Source organism: Impatiens glandulifera, chromosome 7, assembly GCF_907164915.1.
Source record: "Impatiens glandulifera chromosome 7, dImpGla2.1, whole genome shotgun sequence".
NCBI classification, from domain to species: Eukaryota; Viridiplantae; Streptophyta; class Magnoliopsida; order Ericales; family Balsaminaceae; genus Impatiens; species Impatiens glandulifera.
In genome coordinates, this window is record NC_061868.1 from 45,291,358 (window position 1) to 45,309,926 (window position 18,569).

At 24.8% G+C, this 18,569-nt stretch overlaps 2 protein-coding genes across 2 annotated transcripts; one reads left to right on the forward strand and one right to left on the reverse strand.

The window, feature by feature from the left end:
- The first annotated feature begins 4,188 nt into the window (after nucleotides 1–4,188).
- LOC124945140 (low affinity sulfate transporter 3-like) lies at nucleotides 4,189–7,758 on the forward strand. Its single transcript, XM_047485522.1, has 12 exons — nucleotides 4,189–4,586; nucleotides 4,657–4,705; nucleotides 4,784–4,991; nucleotides 5,053–5,227; nucleotides 5,301–5,366; nucleotides 5,460–5,690; nucleotides 5,768–5,894; nucleotides 5,982–6,268; nucleotides 6,855–7,048; nucleotides 7,122–7,228; nucleotides 7,332–7,408; nucleotides 7,474–7,758. The coding sequence occupies exons 1-12, from the start codon at nucleotides 4,251–4,253 to the stop codon at nucleotides 7,612–7,614; spliced, it is 1,998 nt and encodes a 665-aa protein (XP_047341478.1). The 5' UTR covers nucleotides 4,189–4,250; the 3' UTR covers nucleotides 7,615–7,758.
- Nucleotides 7,759–8,202: 444 nt separating this feature from the next.
- LOC124944381 (heavy metal-associated isoprenylated plant protein 24-like) lies at nucleotides 8,203–8,735 on the reverse strand. The gene is made up of 2 exons (XM_047484627.1): nucleotides 8,576–8,735; nucleotides 8,203–8,501 (listed from the first exon to the last, which is right to left on the reverse strand). Exons 1-2 carry the CDS (start codon nucleotides 8,733–8,735, stop codon nucleotides 8,203–8,205), a joined length of 459 nt encoding a protein of 152 aa, XP_047340583.1.
- Nucleotides 8,736–18,569: the final 9,834 nt, after the last annotated feature.

The window sequence follows — 18,569 nt, forward strand, 5'->3', positions numbered from 1 at the left end:
AAATTTAAATCTAAAAAAAATAAAATAAAGATATTTTAGTAATATATCGAGAATAAACAAATAACCTAACTTCAAACAAAGTCGCACTAGTTTGAAATGGTGGAATAATGACCCCATATGCCTAACCTTGGCTCTTTGTGCGTGCATCTCCTAACTAGTGGTCATTTAAGTAGCCTATTGCCACATATTTTTATTTTATTTTTATCAAATTTAAATATGTCAATATTCGGCGAATACAACTAATTTCAATTTGCCTATGCATATGTTTTGAAAATAAGCCACCAAACCAATAATTCTAAACATTTTTTTTTTGTCGTTTAACATTTTTCCCGTGACATGATCTTGGTGCGTGCTTCGCATGACTCAATTCCTTGTCATTGCTGATATGGCGCCACATCATTTCTACTATTGTAACTAGCCTAGCACAAAATAAAAAATAAAAGGAGTTTGTGATTGAAAAAAAACAGCATCCTTGATTTTAGGAATTAATGTAGTATTATTCTATCTTCTAGATTGTCTATAAACAATCTTCAAACCTAAAGCCTAAACAACGATAATAAACTTGCAATAGGTGTTTCCAATTATTGAATCTAATCCTGCTTAATTTAATACTTTGAGTTATTGCTTTAATTTAGTAACTTTATTTACAACTGTAACATTTATTTGTAAGGCTCATTTAACGTTTAACCACCTAAATTTCAAAGATTGATATGAATTAATAAAAATAACAATGTCACGTGTCAAACCGATTGCGTGAAATTAACCCACATTCATTGGGTCTAATTATAATGGAGGATATACACATAGAATAATCATAAAATGGTTTGATGTCATGTCTTTCAAAATCTTATTGTACTTTTTTTTACAGAGTAGAACATTATATATGGCAATGTGAAGGTTGCATCATTGTAAACATCCAATTCAAAGATTTTACTTGTTAAAATAAGAATTGTGAGCAATAAATCAAATAAAATCTCAAATATAAAACAACCAAAATTTAAGGTTGCAAGTTAAAAAGGAAAAAACTCTTAACTCCAGTTCAAGATTCTCAAAATGATTGAGATCAACATGGAAAGACCAAACTTATTTTTCTATTTTCAATTTCATAATTAATATTACTATATATGAAATATGTGCATCTCTATATTCGACTAATTCGATCAAGCAATATTTATATACTTTTTCTCCATTCTCAGTTTATTTTTCTCAACAAACAAAATTTAAACAATATTATTGAATTCCCTGTCAACTTTATCAAATGTCGAAATAAGAGTTCTAGCCTAAATGAGTTTTCATCGTTTTGGGAGTTCAATTCATTCGCCCTGAACCAATTCGTTTCTAATTTTGCTGTAAGAAATTTAATTCACTTCAAATGATACCTCTAGCAGAGCGATTAGATTTTTTTTTAGTTAAACTCTAAATAAATAAAACCAATTATATCATTATCATGAGGGACTATCACCTTGTTGACATTTGATATATTTATTATTATATCTATAATGTTTAGTGATTTGTTTTTCAACTTTTACTGTTTGAGAAATTATGATGCATTTATTATATATATATATATATATATATATATATATATATATATATATATATATATCCTTCATGTTTATTAAATCGACCACAATTCAATTATTTAAATTAAAGTGAACTTTTTCTTTACAAAAATGTAATTAAGATATTGTCATTATAACCGGACCCGCCATTTACATGGATGGTTTTCCGCAACCATTTAAGATAAGATCTACCAATAAAATATTATTGACTTTTCAAAGAAACGTTGACTTGTTCCCATTTAGTGTACTGATCATCGTCCCATTCTCGACAAATTAATTACTCGGATGTCCCTCGATTAATTATTTGATTTACTATTTTATTTAAGCGATAATCGAATCCGAGATATTTATTTTCTTAAAAATCTGGCACAATATTAAGAGTATGTCTCTTGGTGAAGTCAAGAGGTGATCATTTATTCTATCGGATTTTTAAGTGTTGTTTTGCTACCATTATGTATCATGTGAACAGAACGAAACTCTAGAGTGTTTACTAGAATAAGGAGTAATGTGGAGCAAGTGTGGATGATGTAATTCACTTATGAGAACGTGGAGGCGAATTTCCGCAAATGAGCAAAACTGGAATCTTTGTCAAAATTAAAATATCCCTCAACTATATAGTTTCAAGGTGCCTTAAAAGTTTTCATTTACTTGTGACTGATTTTTGTTGTCATTTGGATTAATTTAATCTATTTTATATAAAAGGATTGTATTTTATTAAAATCATATTTATTATATTTAAAATAAACTCTTCTATTTTAAAAAAATGACTTTTTTTTTTTGAGGGGAAACGGTTTAACACCATTTCATTAAAAAACATAAAAATGGGAGGGGTCAATAATCTAAACTAGACAAATCCTAGTTTTGATTGTAAGATTACAAACAAAAGATCCAAAAATTTCTGAATGGTTGCCGTCAAATCACATTACAAAACACATATTAAAATGAACAAAGACTACAATCTAGCTATCCCAAGCTATGTTGTTCCATATCCACCTTTTGACCGTATTTTCTTCTTTCACATCTTTCTTTACAATATATAGAGTACTTTTTGAGTTTGAATGAACATATGTAAATTTTGAATAAGAATCTTCTTCAGTGTTGTTACAGGGAGAATCATTTTGAGTTGTCACTTTATCTCTTTATTTGGTAAAAGTTGTTATTTAATTTGTCTATTGGAAGCTCTGAATAATGTACGCATGCCAAATATTACAACACATTTTCAAAAAATTCCATAGAAGAAAAATGAAGGATCTATCAAGTGAATAAATGGTTCATTCATTCTTATCATGACACGTGACTTATTAGAGTATTTGTATAACTATTAAATAAATAATTGTTTAGAATTAATAAATAAAAAACAATTAGTTAAATTTAATTATAAATTATAGTTAGTTAGACCTAATTATATATATAATCCATTTTGAAATATTATACTTTTGTCAAGAAGTGTAATATAATATTCATATAATACACAAGTTCCAACACTCCCAAATAAATGAATAAAAACCATAAAATTCTAAGTCATTTTTATTATTTGCTTTCAAAGATAGTAGATAGGAGATATATAAATATCAAATGGAATCTATTGAGAATGATTTCCATTCTATAAAGCTTTTATTCTGGCAATGAAGGGTCTCTTTCCAACTAATAATTTTTTTTTATCTTAATATAAATACAGTTGGACATTTTATTCATATGACATCAAATGTGAAGATATAAAAATAATAATTGAAATTCATATAAGGATGAAAATTATAAATATAAAATTATTAAAAATGATAAAATAAAGAGATAAATTGTATTAGATTATATATTAAATTATATAGATTATGTATATTATATAGATATTAAATTGAATTTACAAAGAAATGAATATAATATATTAATGATATTATCATAATTTATATAATATTGTGATAATATATATATATATATATTATTCTTATGTTATATTCTAAATATGGATATAAAATCTATTTTATTAATTAAGTTGGGAGTGTTAAATGAATGGATAGATAGATTAATTAATTAAAATAAGATTTTAATTTTGGTATCTAATCTCATATTAAAAAAAGTTAAAATCGTTTTTAGTGGGATCCATATATATTTTTCAAACAAAATTCTTTAAATCTTAATAAAAAAATTATAACAATCTGTAAGAACTAAATCCACAATACAAGTTACATTAAACATGTGTCATGAGTTTAATTATAACATACAAATAAAGTACAACTAACAGCATCAAAAAACTCTAAAAATTAGTAAAAACTTATAAAAAAATTCAAAATAGGAAAACGTTAAAGTTTTAGTTTCAAAAGAAAAAAAAACACAAAAACAAGACCAAATAAAAAAATAAAAAAATCAATGTAACAAACATCACGTCCGTTTAACGCTTTCTCAAGTGCTAACCAACTCAAAATAAAATTGCTACACAAAGAACATTTGTTTTTGATTTGCGGCACGCTACATTCGTACTTAACATCGACTTACAAAACAAACAACAAAAGAAAGACACTTTAGGACATGCCCTTAATTTCCATTGTCCCTTAAAACAACCAAAAACAAAAGAAAGACAATTTAGGACATATAGCTCTACACAGTAGTATATAAAAAAGAGAATGACCAACTCTCTCTATAAATAAAGAGTTCTCCCAAACACTTCAAAAGAGAAAAAGGAAGAAATAGAAAATGGGTTCAATTCCTCTTGAGACCTTTGATCATCTTCATCAACAACAACAAGAAGAAGATGGAAATGAAATGAACAAAAGGATGCAAAGAACCAATTGGGTCCTAAGCTCTCCAGATCCTCCTGGTCCATTAAAAGAGCTTGTCGGTGCAGCCAAAGCAGCCTTCTTACCTCGCCGGAGGAAACCAGGGAAGAAAACTCCATCCAAAGGGGATGCTCTGTTTTCAATCTTAAAGGGTATTTTCCCAATTCTCAGTTGGGGAAGGAATTACAAAGCTTCCAAATTCAAGAGTGACTTAATGGCTGGTCTTACTCTTGCTAGCCTATGTATTCCTCAGGTACTAACTAACACCTAAATACCCTTCTTTAATAATTAAAGATGATTGCTTGATTTTCACCTTTTGACAGAGTATTGGTTATGCTAATTTGGCTAAACTCGAGCCTCAATATGGTTTATGTAAGTTACTGTCATTAGCTTTGTTTAGGAAGGTAGTATTTTGTTTGGGATGAAGTGATTTTTAGTGAATTTTTTCAGATACAAGTGTAATCCCACCATTAATCTATGCTTTCATGGGAAGTTCAAGGGAGTTAGCCATTGGACCTGTTGCTGTTGTATCTTTGCTTCTTTCTTCAATGATACAGAAACTTGAAGATCCAACAGTTCATCCATCTTCATACACAAAACTTGTCCTTACTGCCACCTTCTTTGCCGGTGCCTTTCAAGCCATTTTCGGTCTCTTCAGGTCGCGAATCAACACTTTCGAACCTCAATTTCTTTACTATTTCTAATAATTTCTAATGCAGGTTGGGATTTCTAGTGGATTTTCTATCTCATGCAGCCATTGTTGGTTTCATGGGAGGAGCAGCATTAGTAATCGGTCTTCAACAGTTAAAGAATCTTCTTGGAATCAGCCATTTCACCACTAATACCGACGTTGTTTCTGTTCTTTCCGCTGTCTTCGAAGCACTCCACCATCCTGTAATTAAAGTTCTTTTGTAATCATAGTTCAAAAATCCAATCTATAATTTTTGGTTTTTTTTTTTTTTATCAGTTCTCTCCCTTGAACTTTGTTATTGGTTGCTCATTCCTCATCTTCATACTCATCACAAGATTCATTGTAAGTAGTTGGGTAGTTGAATTAATGAATTGGTTTAATAAAATATTGAATAAAAAGATTAGACATTTATTGGCCTGGTTTTGTATTTTGCAGGGAAGAAGAAACAAGAAACTGTTCTGGGTTCCAGCAATGGCACCTTTAGTTTCAGTGATTCTGTCAACTTTGATAGTTTATGTGACAAAAGCAGATAAACATGGAGTCATAATTGTAAAGCATTTCAAAGGGGGATTAAATCCAAGCTCTGTTCATCAATTACAATTAAGTAGCCCCCACACTGCACAGATTGCAAAAATTGGACTTATCTGTGCCATTGTTGCTCTCACTGTCTGTCACTAATTTCTCTTCTCCTTCCATACATTAATTTCAAATTTCAGAATTCTGATCAATCTCTATCTAATCAGGAAGCAATCGCAGTCGGGCGATCCTTCGCTTCCATCAAAGGTTACCACATGGATGGAAACAAAGAAATGGTTGCCATGGGATGTATGAACTTAGTTGGCTCCTTAACTTCCTGCTATGTCGCCACTGGTACTACTCAACCAAATGTTGTCTCTTTTATGAAAAAGTTCTCATGAGTCATGAATAACTTAATTGGGTCCATCACCATGCATGTAGGTTCGTTTTCGAGGACTGCTGTCAATTTTAGTGCGGGTTGCGAGACTGTTGTGTCGAACATAGTGATGGCGGCTACTGTTTTCTTGTCGCTTGAGTTGTTCACGAGGTTGTTGTATTATACACCGATGACGATTCTTGCATCGATCATCTTGTCTGCTTTGCCGGGACTTATTGATATTCGAGAGGCTTATAATATTTGGAAGGTCGATAAACTCGACTTTGTTGTGTGCTTGGGAGCTTTCATTGGTGTTTTGTTTGGGTCAGTCGAGATTGGCCTTCTCCTTGCGGTAATCTTCTTCATTTTATTTACATACATACATTATATTTTAGCCATATAGTTTAAAGTGTTAAAAATCTTGATTCTTAAATGTTGGGTTATTTGAAAAAAAAAACTTTATTTTAAATGTTAAGGTTATTTTAGTTGATTTACAGATTAATTACATAATTGAAAAAAATAAGATATGATAAGATGTTTTTTGGTAAAAAAAGAATCCAAAAAAACAATATTGACTATACAGATACAAGTTGTATTAATGAGTTGAAGGTAAACAGTATGCATCAAAATCTTATCACTATAATGAAATGGTCCACTGAAGTGGAATAATTATTTAAGAAACATATCCCTTTTTTCAGATTGGAATTTTTATTTGATTTAATATATTATAATTAGAAAATTCGATACTGATATATACATGGTAACAAAAATACAAGAAGAATAAACATTTTAAATAGATAATGATTATTGTATTGAAAGTTAAATAGATGATGATTCTAACTTCTAAGGTCCAACCACCACTATCTATTCTAATATAAGTGGTGGTCCTTCTCATCGGGGTCCAAATTCTTCTTGATTAAAAATATGTATTTTTGTAGGTGGGAATATCATTTGGGAAAATAATATTAGGAGTAATAAGACCAGGAACAGAAGTATTAGGGAGAATACCTGAAACAGACAGTTTTTGTGACACAAAACAATATCCAATGGCCATTAAAACTCCTGGTTTACTCATTGTTCGTCCTACCTCGGCTTTGCTCTGTTTCGCAAACTCCACCTTCATCCGAGAAAGGTTTTTCTTCTTTTTTGTTTTTTTGTTTTCTTGTTTTTGTTTTTGGAGAGGTATTGACTTGATCGTGTTTCAGGATCATGAGATGGTTGGAGGAGGAAGAAGTTGACGATGATAAGAACATAAGTATCGAAGATAGTGGCAAATCTAGGACCATTCATGCACTCATCATAGACATGTCTAGTAAACACTCCAACTTATCTTATCTTCCACTCAAAAAAAAATAATTTGTTTTATTTTATGGTTATTAATTATGAATTTTGTATTTTGTATTTTGGTTACATAGATTTGATGAGTGTAGACACCTCAGGAATCATAGTCCTAGAGGAAATACATAGGAAATTGCTTTCTCTAGACATCAAGGTAAACTAAACTAAATTAAAGGCTTTTAATTCTTGTTTACTAAAAAAAACTTTAATTATTTGCAGCTTGTCATTGCTAACCCGAGGCAGGAAGTAATCCACAGGCTAAAACTAGCTAAATTTGTGGACAAGATCGGTGATACTTCGGTTTTCTTGACAGTAAATGAGGCTGTAGGAGCGTGTTTTGAACACAAAATGATTGTTTGACTTGTAATTGATCATGTTGTCATGTTTTATACAACTCTATATAAGCCCAAATTATATGGATTTAAATTTAAAAGTTTTAAAAGTTGTGTTTAGATTTGTGTAAAAGGTTATAATATCTTGATAAATTTAAATTTGTTCAAATTTCTAAAATATAAATAAAGTTTAAATTCTCAAACAACTGTCAACTATAGTCTATAGCCAGCACACATAAATGAACCACAGTTATATATTGACCATTAATAGTGCTCGCAATTGGATTTGAGTCTCGCTTTTGAATAAGTTTTAATTATTATATTAAAGATGTTTTAAACGAGAATCAAATTGTTTATTTGAGCTTTGAGTTACCTAACAAATTATTAATTTTGTAATGTGAAAGTATTAAATATAAAAAATGAAATGAACCTTCTACCGAGAGCTTAGCTTGTATATATGAAACCTTCTACCGAGAGCTTGTATATATGAAATTATACCGATGCATAAATTATTGGACAAACAATAACACCTAACAAAAACACACATCAGTCATATCTTTATAGTCTTTGCCATATGATCAATAATTGATCAATAATATCACACATGAACATGGAACTACATGATGGAACAAGAAGCATTAGGGTTTTCATCACTGAACATGTTTATATATTGTTCTTCATTACTATTCAACCTAGCTATGGAAATGTCGTTAGTAGCCCTAACAAAGCCAGGTGGTGCTTTCTTGTCATAAACTTGAGTCATATAAGGATGTGCTACCAAATTATAAGGCACATAAGGCCACGCCTCCACCTTCTTCCCCGTCTTTTTAGCTGCCGCCATTACCTTCTTTGGATCCACATAACCTATAACCGTCGCCTTCTGTTCTTTCAAGTTCACCTCTACCGATTTTACCCCTGAAAATGTACACGAGTTGAGATTAATCAGATCAAATATGATGAATCCGGCCAAGAGAATTGTAATATGATACCTTTGACGCGAGAAAGGGCTTTCTTCACCTTGCGGACACAACCGTTACAATCCATCCTGATTTTCAGCGAGACGGATGTTCGCGTATGTTTGAACTTCTTGCGTTTTTTGACACTCCTTAATAGTTTAGACAAGTACTTTAACATGCCTGATATTCCCATTTTTGTTGTCACACAAGAATGATTAACTGGAGAGAAAGAGTTTGCTATTTATAATTAAGTTGATTGAAGGCTTGAAGCTTCTTTATATATATAGTGCATTTTACAAATTCACACATATGCATGCCTTTTAATTATTATTATTATTTATTGTAAATGTAAGTTTTTACTAACCTTAGTAGTTATAGTCATGATGCTTTAAATTTGATGACATTTTTAATGAGAAATTTTGTACTCATGTTCAAAACAAATATAATAAGTTATAAAATATTTATATGATTCATACCGAAGCTAGATTCATTTCTACTAGAGACATGCTTGTTAATTCTTCTCGATTAAAAAAAATAATAATATTTATAATTTAAATTTTTTATTTTGATTCAGATAATGATTTTATAATATATATATTATATAGAATTTTGTGTCTCTATTTTGTATTTCATCCCTGCAAATATGATTGGATGGAAGATTGTAGTACTTTCTTTCAATAATTAATTCTCAATATTATTTCAAAAGTTCTCAAAATATTTCAATATAAAAAAGGATAATAGCCCCCTCTTCTAGCCTAGTGGCAACAAAAGATGGATATCCCCTAGGCCTCCATGAGGTCCTGGGTTCGAGCCCGTCAGGCGGCAAGTTCTGCGCTTGGTTAATTGGTTAAGTATGTTTGCGGGCTATTTACTTAACCCGCGGGGATTAGTCGCACTCCATAGGAGTAGCGGAACCCAGCGTTCTCAAAAAAAAAAAAAAAAAAAAGGATAATAGCTTAACAATTTGTTGTTAAGCTAAACAATTTGTTGTTAAGCTATTTAGAATATTTTTCTTTGTTATTTTATTCAATCAATCTTTTATGCATTATTGACTCTCTTTTTTTTAATAGATAAGTATCAATTCAAATTTTAATTATAAAAAATATATGCTTAATTTTAGTTTATTAGAAATATTTGCTTACCATGTTCAATTTTGAGTAAATTTAAGAGAATAAATTAACCGAAAGTAATACTACCGGTTAAATAAATAAAAAATAAAAAAAGTGGAATGTGTTAAAGGAGGCAAAAATTATAAATTGTTAAATTAGGAAATAAATGTTTTTTATTTTACGTTTTAGAAAAGAAAAAAAAAAGTGTGCATGATTGAGTTTTATTTGGGTAGGGACGGCGACACAATCAACTAATGCCACGTTATCATCCCACGGCTGATATAAGCGCCACCTGGCATGGAGGATTAGAGACAAGTGATCGATTGTATTTTCTCTAACGTACATTTCTATAAATAAGCTCAAACTGATCCTAGATTCTTTGGGTATTATACATTTTTTCAGTAAATTTTATTTTCAATAATTTTGACACTTAACTTTGTCAAACTACTCATTATTGTCATTTTACCTTCTCTCTTTTATTATTGGGATTCTTCGATCATTCTTTTCATCACATAAAAAAATCTTCTATAATTTGAACAATAAAATTCTTTAAGTTAAACGTTGAAATTCTAGTGATCTAGTTAATACATATTTGATTTAATAAAACACAAAACATGTACATATTCATTCTCGTCAAAAGCTAAACACGAATTTGACAAAATTAATGTGGTAAAAATATGGGAAATGTTTACATACAAATTTGACTCCATTTTTTTCATTAATAACAAATAATCTGGAATTCGAACTTGTGACTTTTTAGTTTTGCACGATCAACCATGACAGTCTGGTAAGATTAAGAGCAAATTTGACCTTGTTATCTACATTTATCCCTAAACTATATAAAATAGCTAGTGTCACTTCATTCTTAATTAACTATTTGAAATGTTAATCTTATCCACAACTACAAATGTTTCAAGTTACCTAATATATGCATACAAAGGACCTTTGGACGATGGGACAATACAGATCTTAATACAAAGTATGTGACACAAGATAGCTAATGGCTTAATTATTCTCAACCTATATATATATATATATATATATCTTAAGCTCTCAAATTCATTTGAATGATTTGGCTTGTATTTATCCTACAAATAAAAAAGAAAAGTGTACTTGATATATTAAATAAATGAATAATTCTAGATCTTATAAGAATATTAGTTTGACACAATTAAAAATTCTATATTTTTTTTCAATAATATAGATTTTAGGAATGGAGTATTAAAGGGACATTTGACACAACTAAAAATTAAGTGCTCTGAATGCCAAATTGGGAATTTCTATTTAATACAAGGTTTAAGTTTAAACATAATTAATTTTGTAAAATAAAGTTTTAATATAACCTAAAATTTTGAATTGAGAGACACTTCTAGACCTAGTTTGAAGCTTCATGAGTTGAATATATATATATATATATATATATATATATATATATATATATATATATATATATATATATATATATATATATATATATATATATATATATACACTTGTGTGACATCTCAACCAAGGGTAGTTGTCTATTTTAATATTATTGAGTTGGTTAATCATAATAATTGAAGAACTTTAATTTGAATAGGTTAAAATGAAAATTTGTAAATATTAAATATTATCATCACTTAAGTGTTTACTTACTAATAATCTTTTAACTATAATATTTCATCCTCCAAACCACCTTCAATTTAATGGCTTATGCCTAAGCATGAATTTGGGGTTTTATTGTAATTCCATAAGCCTCCTAAAATATAAATAGTTGTAGATGATAATAAAATTAGGTTAATTTTTTAATTAAATTATAATTCAAATATATCGTAAATAACTCAAACTCCAACCCCGGTTATATATATATATATATATATATATATTTGGAAAACAGTTAAAACAATTTTATTAAAATCTCAAAAATGAAAAGATCAATGATCAAAATTAGACAAACCATATCTATGATTAAAGGATGACAAACAAATGACCCTAAAGAACCTGATTAGTAGTAATCAAACATACAAACATAGATTACAAACAAATATTATAAATGATATCAAATCATAATTATCTCAATCAAGATTTTTATTTTTATATGAACTAATTGTATCAACATGTTGTTTTCCTTTTTCTCTTGTCCTTCCTCTTCCCTTCATCTTGTAATGAATGAGGGATGAACTAAAGAGATTGATGAATACTGTCTATTCTCATTTTGATTTCTTTCTTTATATGACTCGTTTTGATTCGATAGAAATAATTATTTTTCAGAATTACCGGGATCTTTACTTTATTGTTCTCAACTTGAATTTCTAGATCATTGTCTTAATTTCCTTCAGCTTCAGTTTTGGAATTCTCAACAACTTTGGAATTTTTTATATCAACCTTGAAGTTCTCTTCTTTCTTTTAATTATTCGAGTATCTTCCCCGATTATATATTTGTATAATTTAGTTGATAATATATGTATTAGAGTATTTATCGGAATTTAATTCTCATTTAAAATGCGATAATAAAAGTAAAAATACGTTAAAAAAAAATTATATATATATAGAATAGTGTCCATAGGCCTTGTTCGAATTGGGGTTTTAAAAAATAGAGAGAGAAAATAATGATTTTTTGATGATTTTGAGGAGTGAATAATTATTTTTTGATAAAAATTTAAAAGATATTAATATAAATAAAATAAAATAATAATTTAAAATAAATGATATTTTAGATAATAAAATAAATGATGTGATTATTGAAAAATGATTAGTTGAAAAAATAATATTTATTTGAGTTATTTTAAAAAATAAAAATAAATAAATGCATAGTTAATGAATCACATTTAATTAGAAGGACGACCTACCAATGTATTTTTGTAATTATTATTTTTGGGAAACCGGCCCATCATCTAAAAGCTTAGTGGGCTTGGCAGAGTCTCTTAAAGACACGATAAAAATATTAATGTTTAAAAAATTAAATACGTAGTTGTAAATGTTAGGGATATACATAATTAATTTATCAAATATTTCATAAAGATATTTAATATGATGATATCTTAACAACTGTATTGAACTATCTACTTCTTTTATACTAGTTTATTTCTCTTGAAAGGATCAAATTTATTTCATTTATAATGTCATTCAAATTTGATCCAAAATTTGTCAAAAATAAAATAAAATAAAATTTATCATAACTTATAAATTTATAATTATTTTATATGACCTCATATTCATAATTGATCTTTATTTCATTAAAAGTGGATATTTTATATTAAGGGTTACCAAATTACATAAGTGAATCACTTATGTTAATAATTTATTGTCAACAAATAGGAATTTGTATTATATATGTGTTTCTAGTTATGAATGTGTTATTTGTAACATTGAACTTGAGAAGATTGAAAGGTTATTATTTGAATGTGTGACCAAATCAATGTATGATGGAGAGCTAGTGATTATGATGGTGGTGAGGGGTGCAAAGAATTTTGTGAACAATTATTATAATTAAAAAATATATCATAAAATATTATTTTAGATTCCAACTTAGATGTTTTCATGAATTAATAGTGAAGTATTTTATGAAAATAAAATTAAGTTGTTATGCTTTAATAATAAAAAAATATAAATCCTAAAGTCTCTTAATTCTCAACTAAATAATTGAAATTAAATGTTGGTTTTAGTCTAGATGGGGTATTTGATGAAGAGATTAAACTTTTAGTTTTTATTCATAACTACAAAATCTTTAAATAAAAATCTCAAACACCATTATTTTTTCAAAGTGTACAAGTTTGATACCACAATTTAATTACAACTATAAACAAAACTATATATTTATTGTTTTCTTAAAATATTGTCATAAATATTAAAATATTTGTTAATTATTAAATTAACTAATTCAGAAATTTTAGTGTAAATAAATATTTTAACCTTTCTATATATAAATTTTTTTTATATACATATAATCTAAATCTTAAAAACTTATTATTTTTTAACAAAAATAATAATAATTTTATATAAAAAATAATAATTTTAATTTAAAAATAAAATTAAGTTTACAATTATATGCTCAGTTAACTTAACTATGTTAAATTATAATTATATATATATATATATATATATATTAATATAATATAATTTAAGGATTAATAAATGATTAAATAAATTAATAATTAATTCAATATGTAACTAAAATTAAAAAAGAAAATTATATATAATATATAATATAAAACTATGCATGCAAATAATTTTATTTTATTTTTAAAGTATATATAAATAGTCGACAATTTATCGTAGTTACAATTATGTGTCAGTTTAACCTGATATAAAGTAACTTTAAAACAGTTCTTTTTAATAAATTAATATAAAATAATAATATTATAACTACATGTGTTATTAATATATAACAACAACAACAATATTTATTATTTTTTCTTTATTTATTGTAAATTTATTTTTTTTATTAAATTTTAATTTTTTATTCAAAAAATATGAATAAAAAAATTAATAAATTAATAAAAAGATAATTTTTTTTTTAATTAATGATTATATTAATTTGTTTGATAAAAAATAGCAGATTATTTGAATTAGTTAAATTATTAAAATTATATCAATTAGTTAATGAATTGTAATGTATTTTTTTTTGGATAAAAAAAATATAAGAAAACTATTTACCTTTTCAAATGTATATTGTGTTGTTATTGAAATTCAAATGTATACTTTGTATAATTATTACCAGTTGATGAATTTTGTATTTAGACTACTCTACATAGTAAATACAATTTGTATGTTTTAATTAAATATTTATAAACAATTACTTTATATATATATATATATATATATATATATATATATATAGATATTTTCATTATTTTGTTGCAGTCGTCTAACAAATCCAAATACAGTGGTACCCTAAATCTCTCAAACTGATCCCAGAATAATTTGATAAAATCTGATTTGATAAATTTTAATTATAATATGAGGAATATTATGGTATATAGTTAATTTATAGGCATTGATCTACAGAGAAACAAAGCTCAACAACAATGGCAATCATCATCATCTCCATTTAAATTGTCAAGATCTTTAACAATGGAAGAATAGTAATCAGACAGTATTTAAATGGAGCATAGCTAGCTAGGTTACAAACAAACTCAAAAATATTAAAAAATCTTAAACCTGAAACTAAATACCATATTTACAACTTTTGTTGGAACTATTTCTCATATTTATAAACTTCCTTAAAATACACTGTTAACCATTCACCTTTAATATTTTTTTTTCAAATTTGACATCCATTAACAGAATCATTCACTAGGTTAACTTGTTGCCACATAAATAAGACATAATATAATTAACAGAATCATTCACTAGGTTAACTTGTTGACACATTAGTACATTTTTTTTCATTTTCAAACATTAAGGAAATTGTATATTTTAAAGAAATTTGTAAATAAGAAAAATAGTTTTAAAAAAGTTTTGAATATGATATTTTTTGCATTTTTATGTAAAATAACCCAACCCCTCTTGCAATTAAATACTTTTTTATTATAAAATAAACTAACAAAATCTCACAATTAACTACAATTCAATATAAAATTTGTCTGTCTTCACTACCCATTTTTGGTTCGGTTACCCACACATTTTAAGTGCACAGAAAATTATAAAAAAAAAGTACATTTAAGTACAATGCTCACTTTCATGTAAAATAAGACAAAATTATTTATTGCGTGAATAGTTTTTATAATTTTACAGAAAATTATAAATTATATATGAAATTAATATTTAATAATATGTTTGAGGTCTAAAAGTAGATTAATTTTTAGATAAAAAACTGGTATTACTATCACATGAAAATTAGACATTTTCTTTTAAATAAAAAAGTTCTACTTACATTTAAGTGATAAAAAATGTTTATAAATTTTCCTTTAATTAACATATGCAAATTAGAGTTATTCAATTATTATAGTTAAAAAAAATATCATAAAAATATTATTTTAAATGTTTTCATGAATTATAATAGTCAAAGTATAATTATGAAAATTAAACAAATTTAAGCTGTTATGTTTTAATAAAAAAAAAAACATATTCCTAAAATCTCTTAATTCTCAACTAAATAATTGAAATTAAATGTTGGTTTTAGTCTAGATAGGATATTTGATGAACTGATTAAACTTTTAGTAGTTTTGATTCATAACTATAAAAACTCTTTAAATAAAAATCTTTACAAACACCATTATTTTTTCAAAGTGAATAAAAAATAATTAATTTAATTTTAAAATAAAATTAAGTTTACAATTATATGCTTATAGTTAACTGTGTTAAATTATAATTTTTATTATATATATTAATATATATATATATATTATATTTCTAATTTAAGGATTAATAAATTCATAATTAATTAAATATGTAAATAAATTTAAAAAATAAAAATATATATAATATAAAAATTAAAACTATGTATGTAAATAATTTTATTTTACTTTTAAAAAATATATAGATAGTCGACAATTTATAGTGATTTTGGGAACTTGTCTTCAACAAAATTAAATAATAAATTATTGGTTTATTATTTTTGTTTTATTTATTATATATTTTTTTAAATATCTGAATAATTATTTATTTATATATATTTAGATATTTTTAATTATTATTATTAGACAAAAATAATATTAATAATTTTATAAAAAAATAATAATTTAAATTTAAAAATAAAAAGTAATATTAAAAATAAAATTAAGTTTACAATTATATGTTCACAGTTAATTTAACTGTGTTAAATTATAATTATATATATTATATATTAATATAATATATATTTCTGATTTAATGATTAATAATTGATTAAATAAATTAATTATTAATTAAATATGTAACTATAATTTTAAAAAAATATATTATAATATAAAACTGTGCATTCAAATAATTTTATTTTTAAAATATATATATAATCGATAATTTATCGTGATTGCAGCTATGTGTTAGTTTAACCTGACATGTAAATATGATATTCTTTGCATTTTTATGTAAAATGATCCAACCTCAAACAATTAAATATTTCTTTATTATAAAATAAACTAACAAAATTATACAAATAAATGCACAATTTTAATACAAAATAAAATATACAATTCAATATAAAAATCACTACCCATTTTTAGTTCAGTTGCCCAACATTTTAAGTACACAGAAAAGGTTAAAAAGATGTATTTAAGTATACATGCTCACTTTCATGATAAAATAAGACAAAAATTATTTATTGCCGGAGTTACAAAATTATAAATTATGTATAATTAAGTTCTAAAAATATATTATTTGTAGTTACAAAAGTTATTACTTTTTATTTATTTATTTAGGAAAAACTTGTATTACTATCACATGAAAATTAGACATTTGTTCTTGTAAATAAAATTTTTTTTACTTATATTACTATTTACATTTAAGTGATAATAATATTTAATGTTTATAAATTTCCCTTTAACATGTGCAAATTATAGTGGTTCAATTATTATAATTAAAAATGTATCATTATAAAATATTATTTTAGATTCCAACTTAGATGTTTTCATGAATAAATAGTAAAGTATTTTATGAAAACAAAATTAAGTTGTTATGTTTTAATAAATAAAAAAACATGAATCCTAAAGTCTCTTAATAATTCTCAACTAAATAATTAAAATTAAATGTTGGTTTTTGTCTAGCTATATAGAGTATTTGATAAAGAGATTAAACTTTTAATTTTTATTCATAACTATAAAATCTATTTAAATAAAAATCTTTACAAACACCATTATTTTTTCAATGTGTATAAGTTTGATACTACAATTTAATTAAAACTATAAACAAAAATATATATTTATATTTGTTTTCTGAAAATATTGTCATAAATATTAAACTAATTTTTTTTATTAAATTAACTAATTCAGAAATTTTAGTGTAAATAGTTTTATTTTTTATACATATAATCTAAATCTTAAAAACTTATTATTTGTAGACAAAAATAATTAATTTAAAATTTTAATTTTACAATTATATGTTCACAGTTAACTTAATTGTGTTAAATTATAGTTATATATATATATATATATATATATTATTAATATAATATATATTTCTAATTCAAGATTAATAATTGATTAAATAAATTAATAATTAATTAAATATGTAACTAAAATTAAAAAAGAAAATTAAATATAATATATAATATAAAACTCTGCATGCAAATAATTTTATTTTATTTTTAAAATATATATATAGTCGACAATTTATCGTGGTTACAACTATGTGTTAGTTTAACTTGATTACACGTGTTGATTAATATATAACGACAAAAATAATTTTATAATTTTTTATTTATTTATTATAATCTTTTTTAATTTTTTATTCAAAAAATATGAATAACAATTAATAAATTAAAAATATATATAATATTATTTTAATTAATGATTATATTAATTTGTTTGATAAAAAATAGCAGATTATTTGAATTGGTTAAATTATTAAAATTATATTAATTAGTTATGTGATGTATTTTTTTTTTTGATAAAAAAACATATAAAAAACTAATTAATTACCTTTTCAAATGTTATTGTGTTTTTATTGAAATTCAAATGTATACTTTGTATTATTATTATTATCAATTAATGAATTTTGTATTTAGACTACTCTACATAGTAAATACAATTTGTATGTTTTAAATATCTAAACAATTTATATATATATATATATATATATATATATATATATATATATATATATATATATATATATATATATATATTATTCTTGTTGCAATATTCTAACAAATCCAATTCAAATACCTAAATCTCTCAAACTGATACCAAAATAATTTGATAAACTTCAAATATGACAAATATTAAGGAAATTGTATATTTTAAAGAAATTTGTAAATATGAAAAATAGTTTTAAAAAAGTTGTAAATATGATATTCT

Excerpts from the sequence above, each read along its gene's own strand:
- LOC124945140 (XM_047485522.1), top strand. The coding sequence starts at position 4,251 with ATGGGTTCAATTCCTCTTGAGACCTTTGATCATCTTCATCAACAACAA. Across the intron at positions 5,228-5,300 it reads TCGAAGCACTCCACCATCCT|TTCTCTCCCTTGAACTTTGT; the intron begins GTAATTAAAGTT and ends TTTTTTTATCAG. Across the intron at positions 5,367-5,459 it reads TACTCATCACAAGATTCATT|GGAAGAAGAAACAAGAAACT; the intron begins GTAAGTAGTTGG and ends TGTATTTTGCAG.
- LOC124944381 (XM_047484627.1), bottom strand. The coding sequence starts at position 8,735 with ATGGGAATATCAGGCATGTTAAAGTACTTGTCTAAACTATTAAGGAGT. Across the intron at positions 8,502-8,575 it reads AGCCCTTTCTCGCGTCAAAG|GGGTAAAATCGGTAGAGGTG; the intron begins GTATCATATTAC and ends GTACATTTTCAG.